Source organism: Manis pentadactyla, chromosome 3 (assembly GCF_030020395.1).
Source record: "Manis pentadactyla isolate mManPen7 chromosome 3, mManPen7.hap1, whole genome shotgun sequence".
Classification (NCBI taxonomy): domain Eukaryota; kingdom Metazoa; phylum Chordata; class Mammalia; order Pholidota; family Manidae; genus Manis; species Manis pentadactyla.
The window spans coordinates 132,888,010-132,907,181 of NC_080021.1; the positions used below are offsets into that span (position 1 = coordinate 132,888,010).

Sequence of the window (19,172 nt, forward strand, 5' to 3'; positions counted from 1 at the left end):
GTGCCATCTAAGAGTCCCTACACACTTTATCCTCACAGCAAGCATTGTTCAGCCCTTACTGCCTGCCAGCCTTGCTCTGAAGGCTCTCTGCATTTTCTGTCCTACAAAGACTGAGCGTATGAGATATGCTCAGATATTCCCATTTTACAGAAAGGTTAAGTAGCCTGCCCTCAGCTACTTAGCAATGGAGTTGGGAGCTGAACTCAGATCAGCTGGTCCCAGAGCTCATGCAGGTAACCACAAGCCTGTGCTGGCCTTTCCCTGCTTCGGTGCCCTGGACAGGCTGTGGTGAGTCAGACTGGAACTTGGGCCTCCCTGCTGGCAGTCAGCTCTTTCTCTGTAAACCCCAACTGCTCTCACACCCAGGCCATTCCTCAAAGGAAGTTCTGTCTGTATGGCCCAGCTTTCCTAGATCCAGGTGCTCCCTGGAGCACTCCCCCCTGACCACACCCTTTTCTCTCTGGGTTCACTCACTAGCTGTTGAGAACTTGGTGACCACAAGCCAACAGCAGTAGGTTGGATGAGAGCCAGCTGCAGGTTGGGGTTGCCAGGTTCAATTCCCTTATTCAGGACTAGGCAGAGACAGAGCCTGGCTTACATAATTTGCATATTTTTCTGTTTGGTGACTTCAAATTCAACTCTGCTCAGAAATTATTTTGTTTTTTATTGAAATACAGTTGATATACAGTGTAACATTGGTTTCAGTGTACAACATAGTGCTTTAACAATTATATACATTAATAGACACTCAGAAATTTTAAAAAATCAAGACATATGGATGCAGAGTTTCAATTTTAGAAGATGAAAAAAATATTCTGGAGATTAATGGTGGTGATGGTTGCACAATGATGTAAATGTAGTAATGCCACTGTACTTAAAATGGCCAACCCCTTAAAAAGCTTAAAGTGATAAATTTTGTTATGTGCACCTTACACACACACACAAGTACCCATATATATTTGAAAATGGTTTAAAGAGCAGCCAACAGAAATTGGCTAAGGGGGAAAATCAGGGAATAGCCAATAAGATGTGTTAAATAGAAGTAATAAAGGTAAACAGCTAAAATAGTTGAAAGTGGTTTTCTCAGAGAAGTGGGAGTCAGGGCTTGAGCAGATTAGTGTGAATAAGAATTTACTCTGAAAGTTAAAAACTATGTCATTTTGAACACTAAGAGAAATAATCTAGTTTACACACTGTATCGGTAGAAAAACAAATGTCCTGGATATTCTAGAACAGGGCTAATTTCAAATATGTGGTTACATTTTCTCCAGAAATACGTTTTTATTCACATGGATGCTACTCCATGAAACTCCTTCAGAACAGTGACGTTCACGGTGGAAGTTCCCTGTGTAGATGGTAAGTCACAGAAAGAAGCATATTTAGACAAAGAAATCCTTCATGGTTAAATAATATGCCTTTGCCCATTAATTCCAAGTTAATTCTGTCCTTACAAATGACAGTCATGGTGGACACCCGCATGTGGCCAAGAAAAGAAAACGTACTATAAGCTTGCTGGAGAAGACACCCATTGTTATGATCAGCTACATGCCATGAATCAATTCCCAATATACAATACACTCAATGAAACACAAATTTCCTCTAACCTACATGGATTTTACAACATAGACTTGACTTTGTGAATTACACCCAAAAGCCTTATGGACAGTTTTATTATTAACAATATTTTTAACTATCATACTGAGGGAACAGCAAATTCTTTCTAGAATTGATTTACTTCATAAAAGATACCTTGAAAGAGGACTGTCAGTCACAAGTTGTACTTCATAGCAGTTAAGTCAAAGTGAAACTTTCTCCATTCTACTTAACATAGTGACGAAAACATTTTCCTACCTGAATCTAAAGGACTTAAAGAAAACAATCCCAAATATGTAAATTTCATAATAGTCTAGAAGTATTTATTCTTATTGTCATATGAATATATTTCCAGGGAGACATTATAAACAAATGGTGTAAAAGGAACCCAAATTTGGCTAGTTTGAGCATCTTTATCATTTGTTCACAAACCTGTGAGCATTTTCAACACCAAGGACGATGTAGTTTTAGTTAATAAATGGAAATTTGACTCTTCTTTTACAAGTTGTAATCACTAAAACTCAGTACTGTTCTGATCCTGGATTGGGTGGGACAAGCACACTCCATTCAGTCTCCTTCACTGAACACAGCTATAAAATCAAAACAAAACACATGAAAACTAAATAAGTCTATTGCTAGGAGGCCTGTTCTGAAAGTATTCGCTAATAGAAGTTTTTCAAACAGAAGGGAACTTGAAAGATCAGGAATAAAGAACAAGAGAAGGAGGAGCCAAGATGGCAGCGTGAGTAGAGCAGTGGAAATCTCCTCCATATATATTATTATATATATTATTGAAAACACAACAAATACAACTTGGCCTAACAGAGACCAGAAGATAGTACAACAGTCAGGCTACATCTACATCTGCAAGAACTCAGCATCTCATGAACGGGGTAAGATACACAGCCGCGACCCGGCAGACCCGAGTGCTCCCCCCACCCCAGCTCTCCGGTGGGAGGAAAGGAGTCAGAGTGTGGAGGGAGTGGGAGCCCAGGACTGCTAAATAATCAGCCCTAGTAATCTGAACTGGGAGGACAGACACATTGCATGGTGTACTGGATATTAAGAGAAATGGACAAGTAAAATCTGCAAGCGGGTCCCCACAGCCAGCTACACTGGGACAAAAGAAAAGTGGGTGCTTTTTGAAAGTCTTACAGGAACAGGGGCTTAACAGCTGGACAGAATGGTCCCAGCACACTCAGCTCAGCTGGCTGGGAATCCTGAGGAACTTCAGGTGCCCTAACCCCCTGGGTGGCAACACAGCTCTGAAGTCCCTCACAGTGATAAGCAGCCTGCCATTCGTTCCCCCTGGCCAGCGCTGCCCCACCACAGTGGCCAAGCAGGCAGAGAGTGGCACAGCCCACAGCAACCACACACAGTCTCCTCCCAGTGAGCAGCTACCCGGGCCAGACCCAGAGGCTGCTACCAGCATGGAGCTGCCTGGCAGAGATATAGGAAGCCAGGCCAAGGGGCAAAGGGGCGCCATTCTCGCAGAACACACCCAGTGTGCCTGTGTGAGACCCCTGGAAGGTTAACATGACCCCCTGCCTCCATTTTGCATAACTATGTGCCTCCATTTTGTGTCCCCTACCTTGAATAACTATGTGCCTCCATTTTATTCTGTAAGAAGTTTACCATGCAAGCCACGCCCAATTTCCAAGAGTATAAAAGCAAAAGGGGAACTTTGTTCAAGGTCTCAGACCGTGTCCTGTGTTCTGACGGGCCACTGAGACCCTAGTTCGAACTAGCAATAAAGACCTGTTTTGCTCTTGCATCTTGCGACTGAGGCTGGTGACTGTGGCTCCACACGGGGGACTCAAGGAAACGGGGCACAACATTTGGGGGCTCGTCCGGGATCCCCATGAGGAGAGGCACCCCAACCGCTGGGTAAGGTCTTTATTGAATCTGAAAGTGACTAGTCACACCAGCTGCAGGCCGGTTGGAATAGAGGAGGCAGAAGTCCTTCTGTAGGACCTGCCTCTGTCTGGTTCAGGGCAATGTAAGGCCAGGGACGGCGAGCGTGCCAGGAGACAGTTGACCCAGGGGTCAGAAGTCCTTCCACAGGACCTGCCTCCGTCTGGTTCAGGGCAACGTAAGACCAGAACCGGCAGACGCGCCGGGAGGCTGTTGCAGGCTCAGGACCGTAGCAAATGGTCCTCAGTCTCTGGGGTCAGTATTCTCTAGAGAGAAGACTAACTGAAAGACATTTCTGTCAGACTTCTGGGAGAATTTGTTTTTTGGCTGGTTTCGTTAGACTTATTGTCCTGATCTGTGTTGTCATTATTTACTTTTGTTAGTCATATTGTCCTGTCTTGTGTTGTCCTGTTTTGTGTTGTCTGGCCAGTCCTGACTTTTTCCCTCTATCACTCTTACTCTCACAGCCATCATCCAACTATGGGGCAAGGGCAATCTGCGCCACTGACCCTCATGCCTGACCATTCTTCTGATTTCAGAACCGAGGCTCGTAATCTTAGTTTGGAAGTCTGGAAGAGCAAACTCATAACCTTTTGTTCCACAGAATGGCCCACCTTCGGTGTGGGATGGCCCCGAGAGGGATCTTTCGCCCCCTCTGTGATTCAGGCGGTTCGAGACACAGTCATGGACCCATGGCCTGGAGGCCACCCTGACCAGGCCCCCTACATACTCACCTGGCAGTACCTTGTTAAGAACCACCCTCGCTGGCTAACACCTTTTCTCTTTCCACCCGCTCCCACGACACCTACCCCACCCCCGGGGCCGCCACCCCCAGCAGTCCAAGCCATTGCCAAATATGACTTCAAAGCTACTGCAGACGACGAGCTGAGCTTCAAGAGGGGGGACATCATCAAGGTTTTGAATAAAGAATGTGATCAAAACTGGTACGAGGCAGAGCTCAATGGGAAAGATAGCTTCATTCCCAAGAATTACATAGAAATGAAACCACATCCATGGTTTTTTTGGCAAAATACCCAGAGCCAAGGCAGAAGAAATGCTTAGCAAACAGCGGCATGATGGGGCCTTTCTTATCCGAGAGAGTGAGAGTGCTCCTGGGGATTACTCCCTCTCTGTCAAGTTCTGATATGATGTGCAGCACTTCAAGGTGCTCCAAGACTGAGCCAGAAAATATTTCCTCTGGGTGGTGAAGTTCAATTCTTTGAATGAGCTGGTAGATTATCACAGATCTACATCCGTCTCCAGAAACCAGCAGATATTCCTCTGGGACATAGAACAGGTGCCACAGCAGCCAACGTACATCCAGGCCCTCTTTGACTCTGACCCTCAGGAGGAAGGAGAGCTGGGATTCCATCGGGGAGACTTTATTCATGTCATGGATAACTCACACCCCAACTGGTGGAAAGGGGCTTGCCACGGGCAGACCGGCATGTTTCCCTGCAATTATGTCACCCCCGTGAAGCAGAATGTCTAAGAATGAAGAAGAGATTATTTAAAGAAAGTGAAAAATTGTAAACACATAACAAAAGAATTAAACCCACGAGCTGCCTCTGACAGCAGCCTGTGAGGGAGCTCACAATGCCTGGCTGGGTCACTCGGTGATCTTCTCACTTTGGTTGGAACTTTGTGGGGGGTGGGGGGTATGGGGTGTTGGATATAAAAATTGCCTTATCCACCCTCATTGGGCCCCTCGTAATCCTACTGCTCCTTCTCACCTTCGGTCCCTGCATTCTTAACCGCCTAGTTCAGTACATGAGACAATGCCTCAGCACTATTCAGCTTATGGTGCTATGCCACCAATGTCACCAACTGAATGCAGACCCATAGTGGGACAAGAATGCCCACTCAGGCACAAAAGAAAAGGGGGGAATGTGGGACCCCTGGAAGGTTAATATGACCCCTGCCTCCATTTTGTGTCCTCCATCTTGAATAACTATGTGCCTCCATTTTGTGCCCCCCATCTTGAATAACTATGTGCCTCCATTTTGATCTGTAAGAAGTTTCCCGCTCAAGCCACGCCCAATTTCCAAGAGTATAAAAGCAAAAGGGGAACTTTTTTCAAGGTCTCAGACTGAGTCCTGTGTTTTGACGGGCCACTGAGACCCTAGTTCGAACTAGCAATAAAGACCTATTTTGCTCTTGCATCTCGTGACTGAGGCTGGTGACTATGGCTCCACACGGGGGACTCAAGGAAACGGGGCACAACACCTGCCACTCCCTGCAGGGATTTGGGCTGCCCCAAGGGCTGTCCCACACACGGCAAATCAGGGGATTAATGCGGAGGCTGCTCCTGGTGTGCGGGTAACCCCCAGAGGCACGGAGAAGGGCAAAGCGAGCAGCAAGCAGGAAGGGACTTTTTTCCCCAAGCTGATGCAAGCACCATCTGCCTATGACCACATCTATCGCCATGAAAAGGAAGACGACTTTGGTCCAGTTAAGAATCACCCAGAAAACACCCAACAGAGGGCAAGGGGAGACAGATATAACCAATCTTCCTGAAAAAGAATTTAAAATAAAGGTCATAACCATGCTGATGGATCTGCTGAGAAATATGCAAGAGCTAAGGGATCAAGTCAGGAGGGAGATTAAAGAAATGAAACAATCTCTGGAAGGACGTAAGAGCAGACTGGATGAGGTGCAAGAGACTGTTAATGGAATAGAAATCAGAGAACAGGAAAACAGAGAAGCTGACGCAGAGGGAGGTAAAAGGATCTCCACGAGTGAAAGAATATTAAGAGAACTGTGTGACCAATCTAAAAGGAACAATATCCGCAAATAGGGGTACCAGAAGAAGAAGAGACAGAAAAAGGGATAGAAAGTGTCTTTGAAGAAATAATTGCCGAGAACTTCCCCAAACTGGGGGAGGAAATAGTTGCTCAGACCACAGAAGTACACAGAACTCCCAACAGAAGGGGCCCAAGGAGGACAACACCAAGACACATAATAATTAAAATGGCAAAGATCAAGGACAAGGACAGAGTAGTATTAAAGGCAGCTAGAGAGAGGAAAAAGGTCAGCTACAAACGAAAACCCATTAGGCTATCATCAGACTTCTCAACAGAAACCTTACAGGCCAGAAGAGAATGGCATGATATCTTTAATGGACTGAAACAGAAGGGCCTAGAACCAAGAATACTGTATCCAGCATGATTATCATTTAAATATGAAGGAGGGATTAAACAATTCCCAGACAAGCAAAAGTTGAAGGAATTTGCCTCCCAAAAACCACCTCTACAGGGTATCTTAGAGGGACTGCTCTAGACAGAAGCACTCCTAAGGCTAAATAGATGTCACCAGAGAAAATAAACACACACAAAAGAAAGCAGACCAAAGAACTACTAACTAAAGGCAAAAAATAAAATCAACTATCACAAAAGCAGTCAAAGGAAACACAAAAGAGTACAGAATAAAACACCTAACATATAAAGAATGGGGGAGGAGGAATAATAATGGAGAGAAATAAAGAATCATCAGACTGTTTATAATGGCTTAATAAGTGACTTAAGTTAGATGGTTAGATAGTAAAGAAGCTACCCTTCAACCTTTGGTAACCACAAATATAAAGCCTGCAATGGCAATAAGTACATATCTTTCAATAATCACCCTAAATGTAAATGGAATGAACGCACCAATCAAAAGACACAGAGCAACAGAATGGATAAAAAAGCAAGATTCATCTATATGCTGCTTACAAGAGACTCACCTCAAACCCAGACATACACACAGATTAGAAGTCAAGGGATAGAAAAAGATATTTCATGCAAACAATAGGGAGAAAAAAGCAGATGTTGCAGTACTTGTATCAGGCAAAACAGACTTCAAAACAAAGAAAGTCACAAGAGACAAAGGACATTACATAATGATAAAGGGTTCAGTCCAACAAGAGGATATAACCATTATAAATATACATGAACCTAATACAGGAGCACCAACATATGTGAAACAAATACTAACAGAATTAAAGGAGGAAATGGAATGCAATACATTCATTCTAAACTTCAACACACAACTCACTCCAAAGGACAGATCAACCAGACAGAAAATAAGTAAGGACACAGAGGCACTGAACAACACACTAGAACAGATGGACCTAACAGACATCTACAGAACTCTACACCCAAAAGCAGCAGGATACACACTCTTCACAAGTGCACATGGAACATTTTCCAGAATACACCACATAGTAGGCCACAAAAAGAGCCTCAGTAAATTCAAAAAGATTGAAATTCTACCAACCAACTTCTCAGACCGCAAAGGTGTAAAACTAGAAATAAATTGTACAAACAAAATAAAACGGCTCACAAATACATGGAGGCTTAACAACATGCTCCTAAATAATCAATGGGTCAATGACCAAATTAAAATAGAGATCAGGCAATATATGGAGACAAATGACAATAGCACAAAGCCCCAACTTCTGTGGGACACAGCGAAGGCAGTTCTAAGAGAAAAGTATATAGCAATCCAGGCCTTTTTAAAGAAGGAAGAACAATCCCAAATGAATAGATTAATGTCACAATTATTGAAACTGGAGAAAAAAAACAAACGAGTCAAAAAGTCAGTAGAAGGAGGGACATAATAAACATCAGAAAAGAAATAAATGAAATTGAGAACAATAAAACAATAGAAAAAAATCAGTGAAACCAAGAGTGGGTTATTTGAGAAAATCAACAAAATACATAAGCCCCTAGCCAGACTTCTAAAAAGAAAAAGAGAATCTACACACATCAACAAAATCCAAAATGAGAAATGAAAAATCATGATGGACCCCACAGATATACAAAGAATTATTAGAGAATACTATGAGAATCTATACACTAACAAACTGGAAAACCTAGAAGAAATGGACAACTTCCTAGAAAAATACAACCTTCCAAGACTGAGCAAGGAGGAAACAGAAAAACTAAACAGGCCAATTACCAGCAATGAAATTGAAGCAGTAATAAAAAAACTACCCAAGATCAAAAACCCCAAGCCAGATGGATTCACCACTGAATTTTATCAGACATGTAAAGAAGACATAATACTCATTCTCCTTAAAGTTTTCAAAAAAATAGAAGAGGGAATACTTCCAAACTCATTATATGAAGCCAGCATCACTCTAATACCAAAACAAGGCAAAGACTCCACCAAAAAAGAAAATTACAGACCAATATCCCTGATGAACATAAATGTTAAAATATTCAACAAAATATTAACAAACTGAATTCAAAAATACATCAAGAGGATCATGCACCATGATCAAATGGGATTCATCTCAGGGATGCAAGGATGGTACAACATTCGAAAATCCATCAACATCATCCACCACATCAAAAAAAAAGAAGGACAAAAACGACATGATCATCTCCATAGATGCTGAAAAAGCATTCGACAAAATTCAACATCCATTCATGATAAAAAGTCTCAACAAAATGGGTATAGAGCGCAAGTACCTCAACATAATAAAGGCTATATATGATAAACCCACAGCCAACATCATACTTAATAGCAAGAAGCTGAAAGCTTTTCCTTTAAGAACGGGAACAATACAAGGGTGCCCACTTTCCCACGTCTATTCAACATAGTACTGGAGGTCCTAGCCACAGCAATCAGACAACACAAAGAAATACAGGGCATCCAGATTAGTAAAAAGTCAAACTGTCACTGTTTGCAGATGACATGATATTGTACATAAAAAACCCTAAAGACTCTACTCCAAAACTACTAGAACTAGTATCTGAATTCAGTAAAGTTGCAGGATACAAAATTAATAACACAGAAATCTGTTGCTTTCCTATACACTAATGATGAACTAGCAGAAAGAGAAATCAGGAAAACAATTCCATTCACAATTGCATCAAAAAGAATAAAATACCTAGGAATAAATCTAACCTAGGAAGTGACAGACCTATACTCTGGAAACTACAAGATACTCTTAAGAGAAATTAAAGAGGACACTAACAAATGGAAACTCATCCCATGCTCCTGGCTAGGAAGAATTAATATTGTCAAAATGGTCATCTTGCCTAAAGCAATCTACAGATTCAATGCAATGCCTATCAAAATACCAACAGCATTCTTCAATGAACTGGAACAAATAGTTCTAAAATTCATATGGAACCACAAAAGACCCGGGATAGCAAAGCAATCTTGAGAAGGAAGAATAAATCAGGGAGGATCTTGCTTCCCAACTTCAAGTTCTACTACAAAGCCACAGTAATCAGGACAATTTGGTACTGGCACAAGAACAGACCCACAGATCAGTGGAATGGAATAGAGTCCAGATATTAACTCAAGCATATATGGTCAATTAATACATGATAAAGGGGCTATGGACACATAACGGGCAAATGACAGCCTCTTCAAAAGCTGGTGTTGGCAAAACTGGACAGCTACATGCAAGAAAATGAAACTCGATCATTGTCTAACCCCATACACAAAAGTAAATTCGAAATGGATCAAAGACCTGAATGTAAGTCATGAAACCATAAAACTCTTAGAAGAAAACATAGGCAAAAATCTTTTGGACATAAACATGAGCATCTTCTTCATGAACATATCTCCTCGGGCAAGGGAAGAGCAAAAATGAACAATTGGGACTATATCAAGCTGAAAAGCTTCTGTACAGCAAAGGACAACATCAACAGAACAAAAAGGAATCTTACAGTATGGGAGAATATATTAAGAACTCACGCAACTTAACAAACAAAAAGCAAATGATCCAATTAAAAAATGGGCAGAGGAGCTGAGCAGACATTTCTCCAAAGAAGAAATTCAGATGGTCAACAGACACATGACAAGATGCTCCACATCACTAATCATCAGAGAAATGGAAATTAAAACCACAATGAGATATCATCTCACACCAGTAAGGATGGCTACTATCCAAAAGACAAACAACAACAACTGTTTGCAAGGTTGTGGAGAAAGGGTAACCCCCCTACACTGCTGGTGGGAATGTAAATTAGTTCAACCATTGTGGAAAGCAGTATGGAGGTTCCTCAAAAAATTAAAAATAGAAATACCATTTGACACAGGAATTCCACTCCTAGGAATTTACCCTAAGAATGCAGCAGCCCAGTTTGGAAAAGACATACACCCTTATGTTTATCACAGCCCTATTTACAATAGCCAATAAATGGAAGCAAACTAAGTGTCCATCAGTAGATGAATCAATAAAGAAGATGTGGTGCATATACACAATGGAATATTATTCAGCCATAAGAAGAAAACAAATCCTACCATTTGCAACAACATGGATGGAGCTAGAGGGTATTATGCTCAGTGAAATAAGCCAGGCAGAGAAAGACAAGTATCAAATGATTTCACTCATCTGTGGAGTATAAGCACAAAGCAAAAACTGAAGGAACAAAACAGCAGAAGACTCACATAATCCAAGAATGGACTAACAGTTACCAAATGGAAAGGGACTGGGGAGGATGGGTGGGAAGGAAGGGATAAGGGGAGAAAAAAAAGGGGGGGGCATTACTATTAGCAGATATAATGTACGGGGTGGGGGCATCGGGAGGGTGGTACAACACAGAGAAGACAGTAGTGAATCTACAGCATCTTACTATTGATGGACAGTGACTGCAATGCGGTATGTTGCAGGGGACTTGGTGATGGGGGGAGTGTAGTACACATAATGTTCCTCATGTAATGTAGATTAATGATACCAAAAAAAACAACTATAAAACTCCCAGAATATAACACAGTAGAAAATCTGGAAGACTTTGGATAGTATGATGACTTTTTGTATATAACACCAAAACTCATGAAAGAATGAGCTGGTAAACTGGACTTCGTGAAAATTTAAAAATTCTGCCTTGTGAAGATGTAGTCAAGAGAAAGCATGAGCCATGCTCATGGCTAGGAAAAATTAATATCGTCAAAATGGCCATCCTGCCCAAAGCAATATAAAGATTTGATGCAATCCCTATCAAATTACCAACAACATTCTTCAACGAACTGGAACAAATAGTTCAAAAATTCATATGGAGACACCGAAGACCCCAAACAGCCAAAGCAATCCTGACAAAGAAGAATAAAGTCGGGGGGATCTCACTCCCCAACTTCAAGCTCTACTACAAGGCCATAGTAATCAAGACAATTTGGTATTGGCACAAGAACAGAGCCACAGACCAATGGAACAGATTAGAGACTCCAGACATTAACCCAAACATATATGGTTAATTACTATATGATAAAGGAGCCATGGACATACAATGGGGAAATGACAGCCTCTTCAACCGATGGTGCTGCCAAAACTGGACAGCTACATGTAAGAGAATAAAACTGGATCACTGTCCAACCCCATACACAAAAGTAAATTCAAAATGGATCAAAGACCTGAATATAAGTCATGAAACCATAAAACTCTTAGAAAAAAACTTAGGCAAAAATCTCTTAGACATAAACATTAGCGACTTCTTCATGAACATATCTCCCCGGGCAAGGAAAACAAAAGCAAAAATGAACAAGTGAGACTATATCAAGCTGAAAAGCTTCTGTACAGCAAAGGACACCACCAAGAGAACAAAAAGACATCCTACAGTATGGGAGAATATATTCGTAAAGGACAGATCCGCTAAAGGCTTGACATCCAAAATACATAAAGAGCTCACGCACTTCAACAAACAAAAAGCAAATAATCCAATTAAAAAATGGGCAGAGGAGCTGAACAGACAGTTCTCCAAAGAAGAAATTCAGATGGCCAACAGACACATGAAGAGATGCTCCACATCGCTAGTTATCAGAGAAATGCAAATTAAAACCACAATGAGATATCATCTCACACCAGTAAGGATGGCTACCATCCAAAAGACAAACAACAACAAATGTTGGCGAGGTTGTGGAGAAAGGGAAACCCTCCTACACTGCTGGTGGGAATGTAAATTAGTTCAACCATTGTGGAAAGCAATATGGAGGTTCCTCAAAATGCTCAAAATAGACTTACCATTTGACCCAGGAATTCCACTTCTAGGAATTTACCCTAAGGATGCAACACTCCAGTTTGAAAAAGACAGATGCACCCCTGTTTATTGCAGCACTATTTACAATAGCCAAGAAATGGAAGCAACCTAAGTGTCCATCAGTAGATGAATGGATAAAGAAGATGTGGTACATATACACAATGGAATATTATTCAGCCATAAGAAGAAAACAAATCCTACCATTTGCAACAACATGGATGGAGCTAGAGGGTATTATGCTCAGTGAAATAAGCCAAGCAGAGAAAGACAAATTCCAAATTATTTCACTCATCTGTGGAGTATAAGAACAAAAGAAAAACTGAAGGAACCAAACAGCAGCAGAATCACAGAACCCAAGAATGGACTAAGAGGTACCAAAGGGAAAGAGACTGGGGAGAATGGGAGGGTAGGGAGGGATAAGGGCAGGGAAGAAGAAAGGGGGTATTAAGACTAGCATGTATCATGTGGGGGGTGGGGCAAAGGAGAGGGCTGTGCAACACAGAGAAGACAAGTAGTGATTCTACAACATCTTACTATGCTGATGGACAGTGACTGTAATGGGGTTTATGGGGGGGACTTGGGGTAGGGGAGAGCCTAGTAAACATAATGTTCTTTATGTAATTGTAGATTAATGATAACAAAATTAAAAAAAAAAATTGGAGAAGGATCTCAACACTTTACCAAAGAATATGTACAGATGGCAAACAAGCAGAGGAAAAGATGCTCAACATCATATGTCATCAGTGAAATGCAAATTAAAACAATGAAATACCACGATACATCAATTAGAATGGCTCAAACCTGTAACACTGACAACAACACATGCTGATGAGGGTAAGAAGCAACAGGAACTCTCATTCACTGCAGGTGGGAATGCAAAATGGTTCAGCCACTTTAGAATATAGTTAGGTGGTTTCTTACTAAACTAAATATATTCTTACCATACAATCCAGCAATCTCACTTCTTGTATTTAACCAAAGAGGATGAAAGAGGATGGTTATAGAACCTTTATTCTATTACCAGAACTTGGAAGCATCCATGATGTTCTTCAGTAGGTGAATGTTAAATAACTAGTACATCTAGATAGTGAATATTATCAAGCATTAAAAATAAAAGAGCTGCCCACCCATGAAAAGACATGGAAGAACCTTAAATACATATTACTAAGTGAAAGAGGCCACTCTGAAAACTATATACTATATACTATAAACTATAATCCTATATAGTACAGGATTCCAGTGATCTGACATTCTGGGAGTGCAAACTATGGAGACAGTAAAATATGTGCTTGCCAGAGTTTCGGGGCCGGGAGAAGTGAGTATGTAGAGCACAGAGGGTTTTTAGGTCAGTGAATCTATTGTTTATGGTACTGCAGTGGTAGACACATGCCATTAAACATTTGTCCAAATCCACTGACTATACAACACTAAGAGTGACCCATAATATAAACTGCACTTGGGTGATAATGATGATGTGTCAGTGTGGGTTTATTGAGTGTTACAAATATACTAAGGTGACATGGACATTCATAATGAAGGAAACTGTGTAGGCATGAGGTATGTGGGAATTCTTTGTACTTTCCGTTTAGCTTTTCTGTGACCCTGAATTGGTTCAAAAGATTAAAATCTGTTAAGAAATAAAAGGTGAAAGATGGCAGAGGAGGTCACTGGGCTAACCTCTTCCCACATACACAATGAGGAATTAAATACATTGAATACACCTAACTATGATAATGACCTGAAGACTGGCAGAACACAGAACTTCTACACTAATGAAAAATAGAAGGCCACACTGAGAAGGGTAAAGGGGTAGAGCCATCACTGGGATCCAAGCCCTTCCTCTATCCCAATCCATAAGGAGTGGGGAGGAGATAAATGCCCAGAAACATAGCACACATGGATGGCCCAATGGATCCACTCTGGGAAGGTGAGCTCCCATAACAGTGGGCTTTGCAAATCAATGAGGCTCAATGCCAGGGAGCTCTGGAGGGCTATGGCAGGCTGAGTTTCTGCTCATGGAGGACCAGCATGTTGTGCTGATCAGAGTGAAACCCAGAAGCAGAAGTTTGAAAGAAAATTTATTAACATTAGTAAATGTGCTGAAGGGGCAGAGGTCTAAGGGAGAGCTCTCTGGGGGACACAGGGCTGGCAGATGCCACTTTTCCAGACTTCTAACAATCTAGCTGGCCAGATGTTCTGGGGAGGCAGTTCTGAAGCTCTCCTTCTACCCTCTTTGCTTTGCCCTGGCATTCCCCTGCACATTTGTCCACCCAACATGCCCAGCCCTGCAACAGTTGCATAAGTCAAGCTGGCACCCAGGCTGAGGGCTGGTCCTGCCTACAGCATGCCTGCAAGGGATGTGTCCAGTCTTTAAGCTACATAGAGAGTCACACAAGCCAAGGCAAAGCAGTAGCATGATTGGTCTTTGCTAGCAGCCAGGCTGAGCTTTGGCCTAGCCCACAAGGCCACCCACAGCAGTCAGGCTCAGCCACAACAGGAGGATTCACCCAACCAACTCAAGAGACACCCCTAGCATGTCTGGCCCTGGTGAGCAGGGCCACTCTGCAAGTTTCAGCAGAGACCAGAGCATGCCCAAAGCACATAAACAGCCCTGACTAGTGACTGAGCCCATCATTAGTCCATGGGAACAGGAGACTCCAAAAGTGGAGATACCTGGCAGAAAATAAATGCCACTGAAAAAGATCTCCATGTTGAATGCATGCCTTAGCCCACACACAGTTCCATCAGCAAATAGTGGATTTCTCACTGGCTCCTGGTGTTCGTGCACCATCTTAAACAGCTGGTGGCTGAATACCAACCATGCAGAGAAGGGGCTGATAACAACTGTGAAGCCAGACATAAAAATACAAGAAAATAATTGGGGCAGAGACACCTATAGCCATATGTTGCTGACAATCCACAGATACAGCCCAAGAAATTTACTAAAGAAACAAACAAAACAGTAACAACAACAACTCTCAGGAGGAAAAAATAAGAATTCAGTGTTGCTATAATATATTACATAAAATGTCCGGTGTGCAAAAATGTGAGTAAAATTGTGACATTTCCAGATTCTTTCACCTGGCTTTAGTGTATTTGCATATCCTCAGGCGTGGAGAGAAGTTCACCTCCATGTCAATGGGTAATTGCCTGAGCAACAGAGGGCATGTCCAAACCTGAGAGTTCAAAGGGAGGGGCTTGCTTGCTTGCTTGCTTGCTTCCTCCAGAGCAGGGGAGAGAGAGGGTGCTGGATTGCAGCCCCTTTGACTGATTTTGGTTTTTAGAGGTATTTTGCCCCGGGATTTCCTTTCCCCAGACTTACAAATAAGTTAGAAGACCTGGAAAGAAACAAGAAAGTGTGATCCATATTTGGGTAAAAAAAAAAAAAACAGTAGATACAGCCTTTAAGTTTCCCCACATAGTGTATTTGGCAAACAAAGATTTCATAGCAGGTATTTTAATTATGATTAAAGAACTAAAGTTGACCTCTTCCACTTACTCTAACCTGCTTCAAATCACCAGTATTTCCCCAGAAGAAACCTGTAGACATGTCTGTTCCCTGGCTTTAATGGCTGCTGCCCAAGGGATGGATCCTCAGATCATCTGGCTCTGATAGCCAATAGGACTTGCATTAACAGAATGATAGAAAACAAAGACGTTTTGAACTGGCTATCTTCCCAGTGCTCAGAGCTGAGGGAACAAAGAAATGCATATCTTTTAGTGTTTCCCTGAAAAGAGCCTATTTGCATAGTTTACAAGCTGCAGCCTGAGGGTATCTAATTTAGCATACATTCAGGGACTGACTAGCATCCTCCCCAGGGACCAGAGAAGGCTATGGATGCCCTGCTCTCTTCCCCTAGCCCACTCCAAATTTCAAGTATCAGCCTAGAAGAGGCTTGGACACATGTCTAGTGATCAGGTTTATGTGGCTGCCACCCAAGGAAAGGACCTCTGGATCCCATGGCTCTGACAATCAACAGGTTTGCATTCATGAATCCCTCAAAACTGCAGCAGATAAAAGGAGGCTGTCCTTAATGGGCACAGGAGCAACTTCCAAAGCTCTATAAGCACAGAGGAAACCGGCAAAAATACCCATCACCTAGTTCATCCCTGGAAGGGATACTTTCCTTCCCAGCTGCTGACTGAGGATTCAGCTTCCAATCAACCCATATCTAGGTGTTAGTTGTAGTCCTCCTCTGTAGAACCCAGGTAGTCTCTGCACTCCCTTTACTACTGAGAGGCACCAAGAACAAAGTAGGAGGGTTGGGAAACCACAGAGGTTTAAGAGACACCTAAAAGCTCAGGCCAGGTTGAATGATAAATCTCCTACATGTGACCACTCTGTGAAGACTGGGTGAGATGGCTATTTTATCTAATACACAGAAACCAACACAGAGAGTAAAGGAAAAAAAAAAAGAAACAGAGGAATGTATTCCAAACAAAAGAATAAGAATTTAATGAAACAGACTTTAATAAAGTAGAGATAAATGATTTACCAGATAGAGAATTTTAAATAATGGTCATAAAAATATTCACCAAAAGTGCATGAACAAAGCAATGACTTCAATGAAGAGACAGAAAATATAAAAATGCACCAAACACAAATCACTGAGCTAAAGGATACAATAATCAAAGTGAAAAATTCAATACAGGGTTCAAAAGCAGAAGAAAGGATTGGCAAACTTGGAGACAGAACAGTGAAGTGCATCCAATCAGAGAAAAAGAAAAAAGAATGAAAAAGGGTGAAAATAGTTAAGGAAATTATGAGACACCATCAAAATGGACTAATATATGCTTCACAGGGTTCCCAGCAGGGGAAGAGAGAGAAAAAAGGGCAGAACGTTTATTCAAAAAAGTATTGGCTGACACAGGGCATAAATATGCAAAGAAGTAAAAAGCTAACCTTTTCAAACAATAAGGCTTCTCTCTCACTTACCAACTTAACATTTCCCTGTATGGCCCCGGAAGATGACTGGTTAGCCAGAGACGGGTAAGATTCCTCAAGGGAGGAACAACCTAAGACAGGCACAGTCGCAGGGGGCCATCTGGTGAGAAAATGGGGAGCAGAAGAGGTGAGGCTTAGAACCTCCCCCCTCATGTACTGAGAGAAATCTTCTGCATACATGGATGTTTATTGCCCTCGTCTAGCTCGGCTGAACTCATAGTCTACAGGCACACACCTGATCATCTACATTTGCTCTCTTACAACACTAAACTCTGTTTTCTACCTTTATCTCATATCTACCTACCACTTCAGCATTTTATTAAAAATAATAATAATAGAGAAATGTGGTATCCACATATAAATCAAGTTTAAAAATCAAATGAATATTCATATTTGAACTGTGTATAGTTCATAATGCATGAACAAAACCGAAAGCTTCTGTGATGACTGCCCTTGCACTGTTCACCATGTAACTTATTCACTATGTAAGAATTTGTTCTCCATGTAAGAATTTGTTCGTTATGCATCAGAAGATTGGAGACTGACGAAAATTAGGCTTGGGGTGGATTAATGATTGTGCATTGAGTACTGACCCCCCTATACAGAAATTTATTGTTGTTAACAACTATTTGATCAATAAATATGAGAGATGCCCTCACAAAATATATATATATATAAACACACTTCCAATTGTAAAATAAATAAGTAACCGGGATGTAATGTATAGCATAAGGAATATAGTCAAAATATTGTAACAACTTGGTATGGTGATAGCTGGTACCTAGAATTATCATGTATATAAATGTTGAATCACTGTGTTGTACACCTGAAACTAATGTAATGTAATACTGTTGTCAACTACCCTTCAATGAAAAAAAAAAAAAAAAAAAAAGTATTGGCTGAAAACTTCCCTAACATAGGGGAAGAAACATACATCCAGATCCAGGAAGCTCATAAAGTTCCAAAGAGACCCCACACCAACACCCATTATGATTAAACTGTCAACAGTTAAAGACAAAGACAGAACTTAAAATCAGCAGAAGTAAAGCAAGTTGTTACAACGAACCACTGTAAGACTGTCAGTAGATTTTTCAGCAGAAACTTTGCCAGTCAGAAGAAAGTGGCACAAATATTAAAAGTGCTGAAGGAAAATTACTACAAACCAAGAATTCTGTACCCAGCAAAGTTGTCTATCAGAATTGAAGGACCGATAGGGAGTTTTCTAGCAACGAGAAGCTGAAGAAATTCATCACCAGTCAAACAGCCTCACAAGGAATGTTAACAGGATTCTTCAAGCCAAAAATGCACTAATTAGTAATGGGAAAATGTATCAAAGTTTAAAGCTCACGGGTAGATATATAGTTAAAGTCAGAATATTCTAATGTTGTAATGGTGGTGGGTAAATCACTTATAACTCCAGTATAAAGGTTAAAAAATAAAAATACAAAATATAACTACAAAGAAAAGAACTAAAGGAAGTAATGTAAGCATTAAATGAAAGTGGGGTGACTAAGTCAACAAACAGAGAAAACAAATGCAGGAAGGGATAAAGAGGCAAAGATTTCACATCTACCAAATAGGAACCAAATAGAAAAATTCTGGATTGAAAACTATCATAACTGAAATGAAAAATCGATTAGAGGAGTAAAACAATATTTGAGATGGCAGAAGAATCAGTAAACTTGAAGATGGATTAACTGAATTTATGTAATCTGAAGATGAAATGACCTATGAGACATTAAGCACAC

At 41.3% G+C, this 19,172-nt stretch overlaps 1 protein-coding gene and 1 pseudogene across 15 annotated transcripts in view; one reads left to right on the forward strand and one right to left on the reverse strand.

Moving 5' to 3' along the window:
* LOC118917158 (spermatogenesis-associated protein 31E1-like) overlaps positions 1-19,172 on the reverse strand; it is a 227,002-nt gene that overhangs the window by 159,674 nt on the left and 48,156 nt on the right. For 2 of the 15 annotated variants that reach the window (XR_008996456.1, XM_057498468.1), the window contains exon 5: positions 645-2,183. The exons of 12 other annotated variants lie outside the window; for them this stretch is intronic. Coding sequence is in view for 2 of the 3 variants with exons in the window: in XM_057498468.1 (XP_057354451.1) it covers positions 2,115-2,183 (69 nt within the window). In the remaining variant the exon portion in view is untranslated. Of the gene's footprint in view, positions 1-644; positions 2,184-15,560; positions 15,656-19,172 lie in introns of those variants that run through there. One more of the 15 variants, XM_057498467.1, reaches the window with a different exon arrangement.
* On the forward strand, positions 2,177-5,001 carry LOC130682957 (growth factor receptor-bound protein 2-like; annotated as a pseudogene).